This window comes from Parasteatoda tepidariorum, chromosome 2, assembly GCF_982258835.1.
Source record: "Parasteatoda tepidariorum strain Cologne lab strain chromosome 2, Ptep-v5.0, whole genome shotgun sequence".
Classification (NCBI taxonomy): Eukaryota; Metazoa; Arthropoda; class Arachnida; order Araneae; family Theridiidae; genus Parasteatoda; species Parasteatoda tepidariorum.
Window position 1 is genome coordinate 1,942,440 of NC_141756.1, and position 13,116 is coordinate 1,955,555.

General features: G+C 31.1%; 1 protein-coding gene across 2 annotated transcripts in view; it reads right to left on the reverse strand.

Annotated features, from left to right (window-relative positions):
• The window catches only part of Usp32 (Ubiquitin specific protease 32), a 115,965-nt gene that overhangs the window by 48,691 nt on the left and 54,158 nt on the right, over positions 1-13,116 (reverse strand). For both annotated transcript variants that reach the window (XM_043050113.3, XM_043050112.3), the window contains 4 exons: positions 11,862-12,031; positions 10,770-10,851; positions 10,615-10,689; positions 9,870-10,008 (listed from right to left, as the gene is read on the reverse strand). In XM_043050113.3, the coding sequence (XP_042906047.2) occupies positions 9,870-10,008; positions 10,615-10,689; positions 10,770-10,851; positions 11,862-12,031 (466 nt within the window). The remainder of the gene's footprint in view (positions 1-9,869; positions 10,009-10,614; positions 10,690-10,769; positions 10,852-11,861; positions 12,032-13,116) is intronic.

A 13,116-nucleotide genomic window follows, 5' to 3' on the forward strand; every position in this document is an offset into this window, starting at 1 on the left:
ACGAAGTAGAATTCATGGGTAATTTTCAGGAAATGCGACACATATGAATTTTTTTTTAATTATTAACCTTTTGGATTGGAATACTATATTTCTTTTTTTAACTATATTTCTTTTTTCTAAAGCTCGTTTATTAAAAGAACTCTAATTAATACCTCATAGAGAGCAATGTACAATAGTTAACAAGCATTTAGCAGTTTGCAATTATTCCTTGATATTCAAGTGCCAGAAAAATTACAATTTATAATTTCATAGCTTTTACTTCCATGTTCCATTTCATTTTTAGTTAGTCTTTGTGTTATTAATCACAAGACTTTATTAAACAGCTCAGATGGAATAATATAGTTTATATTAATTATTTAGAGAACGCAGGAAAATGACAATGTGTAAAATCATTCCAAAAAGCTATTAATAGTGATGTTAAATAAACTTTTAAAAAAATTGTCATTTTATTCCATGATATCAGATTTTAATGGCAGTTACATTAAATTGTCGTATTTAACGAAAATTACTCGCAGATATATAGTACATTCGCAGAAGTCGGTAAATGAATATATCTTCGCCCAAATTTTTCTTTTTGTTTATATCAATAATATCCTGTTAAACTATATTATTAAATAGAAGGTGTAAAACTTTAATAATGTAACAAAAAATTCTTAATAAATAAAAAAGATATACAGTACAAGAAAAAAAAATTAGATGCAAAGTCTCAAAATATTTCGTAAATAAATATTGAATGAAAAAATCCGTGTTTCGTAAGGTCACGGACTATCAAATTAGGATTACGATAGAGTGGCTGCGGGCATTTCAACATTTAAAGAATTGCCTATCACACTAAATATCGCTGTTTAATAATCTTAAAACATTTTGCTAAACAAAGACTTTTTTTCATTAGTTAGTGTTAACGATATATCATAATTAAGGAGTGGGTTACTTCAAGTCAAAGCATAAAATATCTTCAAACTCTTGGAATTAGAGTATTACTTTTAAGTCAGTTTACTCTTTTAGTTAACTTGATTTCTTTTTTTATTCAGTGTCAGATTTAGTTTAGTGCAGCATAATTATTGTTATTTTATTTGCTTACACTGTTTACACAAGATTATGGTTAACAAATAAAAAGTTTGAGATCATTTATGAAAAATTGAATGCAGTTGCAATGATAAATTGTTCATATCTGCTTCGTGATTCGTTTTTAAGTGATCTGAATTTTAATAAAATTTTCCTAAGTTAAGCATAAAATTATTCGCTTGATTAATTCAAAATTACGGAAAAACAGCATTCATTATAAAGAATTACTAAGCAGTAACATACTCATGAAAGATATACAGTCAAACCCCGCTATAGTGAACACGGTTTATAGTGAACTCAGAATATAGTAAACGAAATATTCGGTCCCGTGCCTTGCTATACACGTATAATGTTATTTTTTGTGGATTAGTGAACTAAGAAAGTGAGGAAGTTGGATATAATGAACTTTTTTCTGTCTTCGACTGATTTTTTTCTTCATTTTTTTTTTGTAGTAATTTTGAAATTTCTACTTCAAAATAAATAAAATACGTATACCAATGTTTAAAACCATCTATAGAGGGGAATGTAGCGATAAGCATTTTTTCCTGTTTGCTTCTTTTATCTCACTTTCCAATCCCTAAACAAACCAAGCAGATGTCAGGCAGATCAATCTGCATTTTCTGTCAGAGGGAATGAGTAATTATTCGTTATTGGTCAAAGGGTTGGACACTAATATGTGTCGATAAGGCCCTCATTTCAACTCCTTTTTGCTCTCAGTTCAGTTAAAAAAAAGTCTGCAAACAAGTGTTTCAAATTTAACTATGGAGATTGGAGACCAGTAAACGTAAAACGTTCTCGATTGATGATAAAATGGGCATAGTCAGAAAAATTGAAAATGGATGCAATCAAATTGATATTTGAAGGGAATATAAACTATTCAAATCTTGAGTTTGTAACATAGGGAAAAATAGACAATTAATAATTTCTACTCATGAAAAAATTTAGAAGGCAGAAAGAAGTTGAGAAAAACAGATCACAAGGATGCTGAAGAAGCATTGCTGAAGTGGTTTACCATTCGAAGAAGCCGCAATCTTCCAGTATCTGGACAAATGTCGATGAATGTATTAAGCGATTTTATGAGACTAATTTTATGTGCTCGAATGGCAGGTTAGACAGGTTTAAAAAGCGGAATAACAGAAATTCAGGAAAAATTATCTGAGAGTCAGGAAGTGCTTTCATATCTGATGCTAAGGATTGCTCATCAGCTAAAAATTACTAATTTTTTTGCACGCAAGACGAAGAATAATGAAAAATAACACATTTTTTGCTACTACATAATATTTTTCAGTCATTTATTTGAATAATGTGTAATAAAAGGGAGCAGTTTGGGAACCATTAGTTAAATTGCCAACTTAACGGATATAGTGAATTCCCGGTTATAGTGAACAAAAATTTCGGTCCCTTGATATATATATATATATATATATCTTGGCGAACAAAGAACAAGAAGGTATTCTTTGGCCAAGATATATATGAGCAATTCTACAAATAAACGCCAATTAGGCGGCCAAAAAAAAAAAAATTTGGGGGGGAGGCACACTATTTCTACATGAATTTTCTTCCTTTTTACACCCTAAAAAGGCAAGAAAAAATCGTGAACATGGAATTTTTTCTTTGTGACACACTTTAAATGTGACATACTCAGATAAATCTGAGAAATTTATTCAGATAAAACGATTTTTACATGAATATAATAGTATTATTATGTCTCTCTAACATGTATTTACAGATTGTATGTATTGTATACAGATTGTATGTAACATGTATTTACATGTATTAACAGATTTCGTACTATAAGATTATATTTTAGTATAAAAAACAAAAATAAAAAAATTTAATCAAAGTTTCTAAATTGAAAAAATCGGGAAAAATTTAAAATTGGTATTTTGTCATTTAAAGTATGTCACAAAGAAAAAATTTCATGTTTAATATTTTTTCTTGCTTTTTTAGGGTGTAAAAAAGAAGAAAATTCATGTAGAAATAGCATGCGCCCCCCCCCCCCAAAAAAAAATACATTTAATTTTTGTTTGGCCGCCTAATTTGTGTTTATTTGTAGAATTGCTCATATCGTCGATTTGAAAGTAACCGTAGTAAATCGAAAAATGAGATATTTGGGTCATTTTGAGTAAAAAAAAAAAACCATTTTAGAGAAACACAGTGTTATCTTCATAGTTCCATAAAATTAATTTAGAGAGCAGATAAATCGTTATCGCATTGCGCGATTAGCATTAGCGCGTAAAGTTAGAAATTGCTCTCCTGAAAAACTTGGTTTTTTGAGTTACCACGGATTAGTTTCAAAGCGACGATATGAGCAATTCTGCAAATAAACGCCAATTTTTATGCTAAAATATAATATTATAGTAGGAAATCTCTATAAATACATTTTAGAGAGTATAATAATACAGTGATACCTCGAGATACGAGTTTAATTCGTTCCGTAACCTTGCTCGTATGTCAATTTGCTCGTATCTTAAAGAAATTTTCCCCATTGAAATTAATTGAAATGCCATTAATCCGTTCCAGCCCCAAAAATGCTATCCCCCAATTGTTTCTGTTACGTGTTTTTGAATAAGAAAAATGTATTTATAAATGACAAATATTGTATAAAAACATAATAAAAGAGAATGTAAAGCAAAAAAAACTGGTTTTACAAAGTGTAAATACATATTTTGTATTTTGATCACTTACACACAACTTAAATGCTACTGCATGCTTAATTTCAGTCACTGCTTTTCTCTTCACTGGTCCTTGCTTTTTTAGCCGGATTAAAAGAAACTGTCCAAGGAGGTTTGTTTCGTCCTCTTTATCAGAATGCTGCAGAAATGAGTTAGGCAAGTGTCATTAAATAGCTCCGATGCACGACCAGTTGCAACTTTTTCGGGGTGTTTCTTTTCCATGAACTGTGAAATTCTCTCCTACATTTCCAAGAACTCTTTTATATCACTTGTAGAGGTAACCTCCTCCACCTCTGGCTCTTCCTGGAAACCAATTTCACGCAGAACTCCCGAATGCAGCTGCGACTGTAACTCTTGTAATTCCTCGGTCGTCAGTTCCTGAGAGTGCTCCTCGACGAGCTCGTTCACGTCTCTCTCACCCATTACCAGGTTCATAGATTTTCCCAGAGACACAATCTCCTCCTCCACTGGCACTTCGGGTTCGAATCCTTCGAAGCTACAGACTGAGGCCACAGCACAATTTTCGGCTACACACTCTCTCAGGACACAGCTTCTTCCATGCAGAGGTCAAGGTCCACGTTGTAACACTCAGCCAGGCCTGATCAATAATTCTGAGGCATATCATGATGCTAAAGTGGTCCTTCCAGAACTCTCGAAGGCTGAGGTTTGTGTTCTCTGTCACCTCAAAGCAGCGCCGGAACAGGTGCTTAGGGAACAGCTTTTTAAAATTAGAAATCACCTGCTGATCCATGGGCTGCAGGATAGGAGTGGTGTTAGATAGAGAAACTTTATAAACTTGAACTCTTCGAGGATGTCATGTTCGTGGTTCGGTGGTTGAGCAGGAGCATTGTCGAGGACGAGAAGGACTTGCATGGTCGCTCCTCGTATCTCAAATGTCGCTCGTATCTCAAAACAAAACTTCGCTCGTTCGATAGCTCGTATCTCAAATAACTCGTATGTTAGGGCACTCGTATCTCGAGGTACCACTGTATTATATTTATGTAAAAATCGTTTTATCTTAATAAATGGCTCAGATTTATCTGAGTATGTCACATTTAAAGAATGTCACAAAGAAAAAATTTCATGTTCACGATTTTTTCTTGCCTTTTTAGGGTGTAAAAAAAGAAAATTCATGTGGAAATAGTGTGCCCCCAAAAATTTGTTAATTTTTTTTTTGGCCGCCTAATTGGCGTTTACTTGTAGAATTGCTCATATATATTACTGCATGTATAATCACTAAATATAAAAATAAACATTAGTTCAGAAAGTGTTGTCACAACTTAATTATACAGAAAATTTATGAATTACGTTGAATTTATTATTACGAAAAATTTATTATTATGAAAAATTTATTAATACGAAAAATTTATTATTACTTAATAAATTTTTTCTTTACAGATTAAAACTCTTCGATACTATTCTGATATTTTGTAATTCAAACTGATATTATTTAATAAGTGGATGTAAAGGTTTCCTGTTAATCTGTTGCGTTAGGATAAAATATTCATTATTTACTAAATTTCAGTTAAAGAAAAAGGGGTCTCGACTCTGCTATAAATATATATGAAATTAAGTTGACAAAAAAAAGAACTATTTGAGCTGATTCAAATCATTCATAAAAAGTACTGAATTGTGTTTTTTTAATTAACATTTCAGTAATTTTTATGATAGTTTAAAGGTTTGTTGACATTTGTTTTAATTTTATAAAACTGTCACATATATCGCTACTTTTGAGTATGCAATGAAGTGTTATCGTTAAAAATTTGTCAATATCATAAGTAACTTCCCTCGCAATAAGATCCCAAGAAAGGAAAGTTATTAGTAATTGAAAGTATTTTTCATTTTCTAAAAAATAGTTAAACTTTAAGTTACACTTACACATTTATACTAAGATAGTTGGAATGATTAATTACTCTCAGCTATTCATTTATGAAATTTTTGTGTTTTATTATAAAATTAAATGTAATATAGATATTTCAATTCTGACTGAATTATAATAAAGTTGTTTCAATTTTCAGTTTAAAATTTCAAACATTTTTAAGTCCGATTTCATAATCATTAAATAAGAACAAAGATTGGGAATTAAAAATAAAATTATGCATGAATAATCAAATTTACTAAATAAATCTATTTGTTGTACAGTTTAAATGTTAAATATATGCGGAAATATAAAAGCATTATAAATGTTACATATATGCGGAAAGATTGATTTAATACAAATATTTGCTTACCTCCAATATTTTTGATTCAAGTTCTTTTTATAGCCAATAAAAGATCACATTATATTTGCAGTAACAGAATTACACAATACAAATTAAAAATTAACGGACGAAATTAACAAATAAAAATTAATCAGAAAGAAAATATAAAAAGAAATTTTAAATAAAATGCTTCATTAAACAAGAGGAAAAATCTAACACTAAGCACTTTTAGGATGAGTGTCTAAGACAAAGTTCCCAGATAGAATGACCGAAAAAATTGCCAAGGAAGTTTTATGTCTTAAAAAAGTTAACATATATATGCAATATGCTGTCCTAGAAATCCAAGTGTATTCTTTGTTTGAGGCATGCATTTTATGACCGTAAATAGGATCTGTGTATATCCCATATTTTAAAAAGTAGATGAGATAAGATAGAACCCATTGGAAGAAACGAAGAACATTTTCCCTCAGTGTAATATGAGCTGCCGGGCTGGCTACTTTTCTGAGGGGAGAAGCTTTGTGGGTGGTAAGTCAATGAGGAAAGGGATGCTATCTAATTTAATCACTGAAGAGAAGCGTTTATTGCTCTCCTGATGAATGGGTAGCAAAGAGGCAGCAGTGATCATTTTATTCCTGTTACATACTAATAAAAGCCTCAAAATAAAATGTCATGGGAATTCTCCATTTTTTTTTTTTTGAGTAAATAAAATATTTAAAAATTTTCTGAAATTAAGGAAAAATTATTTATAGTATTAAAAAAAAAAGAAAAATTGCTTTTTACAATGACTTTTTACAATTGGTGTTTGAACACCCTGAACACCCCCCTTACCTACGTCCCTGGGAGGAATAGTGTTCTCAAGGACATTTTATCCAGGTTTGATGCCTCGAATGTTTTCAATCTAGATGAAACGGGCTTATTTTATCATCTTTTGCCTGATAAAACTCTATTGTTTAAGGGAGAAAAATGCACCACTGGAAAAGCCAGCAAGCAAAGTCTAACACTTTCGCTGGGAGCGAATATGAAGGGGAATGAAAAGCTTAAACCACTAGTGATAGGCAAGAGCAAAAGGTCACGCTGTTTTAAAAATGTTAAATCTCTACCAGTTGAATATAAAGCAAATTCAAATGCATGGATGACTACAACGATTTGGGAACGGCATATCCGTAAATTGGATTCCCAGTTTTGGTGCCAAAAGAGAAAAGTTGCCCTTATTGTCGATAATTGCACAGTCCATAGTCAGCCCGAAAGCTTAAAAGCTATTGAAATCGTTTTTCATCCTCCAAATGTTACTGCACTTTTTCAGCCATTAGATCAAGGGATAATTCGGGACTTCAAAAGAAAGTACAAAAAAATGCTAGTAAAGGACCTGATAAAAGCATTGGATAAAAATGAAAAGTTTGAAGTTTCCGTTTTAGACGCGATCAATTATGTGCATAGAAGTTGGAGCTCAGTTTCTTCGCAAACTGTTTTTAATTGCTTCAGACACGCGGGATTTGTAGCCAATGCAGAATCCGTAGACATCCTCTGTGAAGAAGTCGATCCCGAGCCCTTAGAAAATTTGCTGCAAGTTGTTAATGAAAAAGGTTGCAGTGTCAATGACGTAAATGCATTTGTCGATACTGACAATGACATCGCTATTTGTTCACAAGCGACTGTAAAAGATTTAACTTCAGAATTTTTAGATGAAAAACAACACAGTTCCAGCGAGGATAGTTATGATGAGAATTCGGGTGGAATTCTGCCGAGCAAGACTGAAACATTAGAAGCTTTAGAGAAAGTTAGACAATATTTAACATCAATTGAAGGCACAACAGAGGAAGAATTCAAGGCGCTGATGATATTGGAAAAGGTTAATAGCAATCAACAATTCCTGCATCAATCCACTATGTTATGCTATTTTAATGCTCAGAAATAAAAGAAAAAGTGGTAACTATACAAAAGTATTTGTATTCCTTTTCTACACATTTATTTGCATGTGTATTACATTCTAAAAATCTAATTTTTTTCAATGAATCCTACTGCAGTCCATTAAAAAACTTCAATGTTTTTTTTTAAAAGAAATTTCTAACTCCGCTTAAGTCGTCGACAATGTTCGGTCCCTTGAGTGACGACTTAACGAAGTTTTACTGTATATAAAAGCAACTCTACCGGGAGATTTTAATTTAGTATTTAAAGTTTTTGTTTAGTATTTAAAGTGACAGAAGCATTTAGACAATGAAATTTAAAATTTTCTTAAAATATAATTTTAAAATTTTGATCATTACTATATTAAAGAAAATTAAGCAATTATAGGAAGTTGCAGCTTAATTATCATTTTAAATTAATTACCGGTCAATCATTTTAAATTAAAACAGACGCCAACTTTCACCTTAATATCTTCTGATAGATTGTTACTAACAATTTTAGTCACTTTGACTGAAACTTGAATTTATTTTTTTCGGTAGCATCGACTGTATGCGCTTTGTGTTCGCCTTTTAGATTTACTACTATCGTTTAAATACATTCATGTTACTCATAGCTGCTAATCACGTGAATAAAAATCGCGATGTTGGATTTTAAAATCGTGTGAATATGAATCATAATATAGGATTTTAAAATCACGTGAATATTAATCACAATGTTGGATTTTAAAATCGCGTAAATGTGAATCGCGATGTTGGATTTTAAAATTGTGTGAATAATGTTGGAAAATTTAAACAAATAGATTCCTCTTTGCTGTGTCACTTCCTGTGGGAAGTTGGGTCACTTCCTAGGGGAAGTTGGGTCACTTCCTGTTATCTCAGCTAGAAGGAAGTGGGTGTTTTTGTATTTAGTTAGTAATATCTTTGCTTTGGATAGAGTATGTTTCTTCTCTTATGTTATGTTTAGAGAGAATTATGTTAGGTTAAAGAGTTATGTTTAGTTCAATTTAATACAGTTTTTCTTTCTTTATATTTCAAGTTTTATATTCAATAAATATAGTTGCACAGTTTTCTATGAAGTGCATTCTTGATTAGTAATAGATGTCTTCAATAAATACTTTATAAGCTGGCTCCTATTTTTCAACAATTAAGAATCGCGATTTTGGATTTTAAAATCGTATGAATATGAATCGCGATATTGAATTTTAAAATCGCGTGAAAATGAATCGCGATATTGGATTTTAAAAGCACGAAAATACAAACTGCGATATTGAATTTTTTAATTGCGTGAATATAAATCACAATATTGGACTTTAAAAGCAAGGAAATACAAACTGCGATATTGAATTTTTAAATTGCATAAATAAAAATCACGATGCATAATTTTTAGATCTCGTGAATACTTATCGCAACGAGTAATTTTTAAATCGCGCATAAATACGAAAATCGATGTTTGATGTTACAACCACGTGATAACGAAACGCAATATTGAATTTTAAAAATATCTCAATACGAATCTTGACATCGGATTTTACTCACGGAAATACGAATCGCGATATTGGGTTTTAAAAACAATTAAATACAAATCACGATATTGGATTTTTAAATTGCGTGAATGAGAATTGTGAGTAAGATTTTTAAATCGCATAAAAACGAATCGCAGCAAGTAACTTTTAAATCAGTTAAATATGAAAATCGATGACTAACAAAAAAATCATCTGAATAAGAATAGAATTTTTTCCAATCTACAGCGGAAGTCGTGGTTGTCAAAGCCACCTATTTTCTTCTGAAGATCATTTTCTCAGGAGGCTACTGCAGGGGGGAGTTCGTCTCAAGTCCGACTATCGTTCGGGCTGCTTGGGTGTCTCTTATTGAACTCACCAAAAATATAAGTTTTTGGAACATAATCGGAAATTTTAAAAATAGGGAGAAAAAAGCGGATTTTTGCTTTTCGCAGAAGTCTTTCATACCTGCTAATATAAATAACAAAAAACTTTCTAACAAGTAACAGAAAATTTGCAATTCACCTGTTAAGCTCATAAAGATGTCTATTTGAGTTGAAATACAAGGTTAAAGGTTGGGTATTGCTGACGCATTGCAATGCAGCATTCATAAAGCAAGTATTTCCCAAGTTATTAAGACCTGTAGCTCCTTTTTCTGTAGGACCTATAATGAATAACAATTATTAGAAAAAATATTTTAAAAATAACAGCACTTTTATAATGGAAAACAATTTATTATAATTATTCAGATAGCTGATTAGGATGCAATCTGTTTTCGAGTTTGGGAAATCAAATGGGTGATATTCAGTTTCAAAACTTGTTAAATCTGCACTAAGCATACCTGAATAGTCTAAACAATTTTACAGAATTTTATCAGTATCTAATGATAAATACATGGGTCAGTCACATATAAATGTCTTTTTGAATACATTTTAAGCCGAATTTGTATACTATAAATAATATTTGATCCAAAAATAACTAAATAAAATCAAACTGATAAAAAGCTATGAAGTTTTGACTGAAATATTTTGCATCCATGATTCTGATATTTGCATCCATGATTCTGATATTTGCATCCATGATTCTGATATTTCACAGTAATTTACTATTTATTACAATTATTGAAATATCACTAAAAAAAATTTTCAAAATTTTTATCAAATTTTGTAAATTATAATTTAAAAAATAAATCTTTAAAAAAAACAGAAAGAAAGCTACATTCTAAAAGAGGATTTTTTTTTTCTTTTACAACACTATAAAAATAAATCACCTTGGCTTTTCTGATCCCATTTTGCATTCATTACATTAGTCATCTCTTCCGGCCATGTTTGATCTTTGTTTCGCACTTAAGAAAAAAGAGAGAATTTAATATTGTAAAATTTGAATATTTTTAAACACATTGCACACGTATAAGTCTCAAATTACCTTCAATGAGAATTTGTTCATTATCTTCAATTCCTAACTGCTGAAGAGAGCTGTTTTCATCTTCCAGCAGTGTGAGATTACTCTAATATAAATTATCATAACATAATCAGTGTAATAAATATAGTCAAAAATTTCAAGTATATTCATTTAGATGACAGAAAAGATAACAAGGCTAGCATATGACTTTTTTTTTTAAATGGCGGTCACTTTGATCTATTTCCCATTGGCCTCAGAAACACTACCCTCTTATTGTTACCAAGTGGGAACCTGTGGCTCAGCCACGACCGTGGAGTAGCGTCCTCCATATCATACAACCACAAGCCCATTCATAGGGCGGGTTACATTCATGCAGAAGAAAGAACCCAGAGAAAATTAATCCATGCCTATGGTGGGATTCAAACACACAACCACTGGCCCGTAGTCCAGTACAGTAGACCAGTGATCGGCAGACTAGCATAGGATCCATATAGGTTATGCTTAAAATGAACATTTTTAAACAAATCATTAGGTTTAAAGAAATGATTTAAAACCACTTGAAAAACATTTCTGATAGATGCTATTTGAATTAGTAGAGCAGATAATTTTTAAAAATTCAACAATTCACTACTATATCATAGCGCAGAAATAAACATATTTCTGAAAAATAATGCAGTAAAATGTTCTTAAAGGCTACTTGAAATTATTAAGACAAAACAGCAATTGAATATATACATACATATATACATACATATATACATATATATATACATATATATATATATATATATATATACATATATATATATATATATATATATATATATATATATATATATATATATATATATATATATATATATATATATATATATATATAATAGCAGAAAAAATATAGTTAGGCAATGGAAGTAACATGTAAAAAAGCACATTGAAGAAGTATATGTTAAAGAAAAACCAAACTTAACTAAACCTAAAAATTCTAGCTAGTTGCCCCTCTTAAAAATTAATTTTAAAAGCTAAAGATTCTTTACAAACTTAAACAGACATTATTTACTATGCTAACAGTTCTCCAAAAAAAAATCAAGCAATAAATTAAAAACTAAAATTACTTACATCATCTTTATATAACCATAGACGAGTTTCTTCTAGCCTCAAGCGTAGACGCATACATATGAACTCAAACACTTGACGCAATGTTGCTAAGTGGCTAAAAGAAGCTAGATAAGCTAAGTAGCGCTTATGAACAGTAGGTAAATTAGTCATGTACAAAGATGGATTACCACCTAAAGATATGTAAAGAATTTAGGTTATAGAGAAATATAAATATTGGTTGACAAAGCAATTATACTGATGGGCTGCAATACAAAAATAAAACTTATGTTATACTCAATTAGAATTTATTTAACCCATTTAAGGCAAAGGATAGAAATTTTATAAAATGTGGTATTATTTTTACTGAAATATGTTTAAATTACATTCAATAAGACAAAAAATAAGATTCGTGCATAAAAATAATACTTTATTTAAGAAATAAAATGGTGCATAAACACACCATTGGCCAGATTAATGAACAATTTGTTTCGATCAGCGCTTATATTTTTAATGAATTCTATTTGCATTCAAAATGCTTAGAATGTTTCTAAGCATTTTGAATGCAAATGGACTTTGCATTTGATGCATAAATTGATGGCGTGGTTTTTGCACACTTTACATCATCTGTTTGCTTTTTTTCCCCATGCCCATATATTGTATCTCCGATTCTATTAGTTCGTACTTCTATTAGTAGAGCTGCGGATAATGAGCAACCTTTGTTTGAATCGGTAACTTGTAATGAACTTTCACCAGATGGATTGTTCTTGGATTCAGATTTTAATTGGGAAATAGCTATATAAGACCTATAGTCCATAAGTGATATTTTTGAGCTAGTTAAAATTCCATGTAGCTTCCAAAAATTTACTATAACACCATCAATGATGTTTGTAAATAATGGCCACCATCGTTTCTTACCTTGAATCCTGATGCGGTAGTTAGCTATGGTATTCTCATGTAGGTCTACACCTCCCACATGCTTATTGTAATCCGAAACAACGTTGAGTTGTGAAATCACAACTTCTTTTTTTGAGCCGCAATGGCTCAAGGGATAGAGCATTTGCCTTCCAATGAGGCGAACCCGGTTCGAATCCCAGTGATGGCTGGTTGATACGAATCCTCATCCGGCTGGCACTGACCACAGTGCTGATGAAATATCCTCAGTGGTAGATGGATCATGGGTTAGAGTCGCTTTGCAGTCAGGCTAACAGTAGGAGGTTCTCGTGGTTTTCCTCTCCATGTTATGCAAATGCGGGTTAGTTCCATCAAGTACTCCACG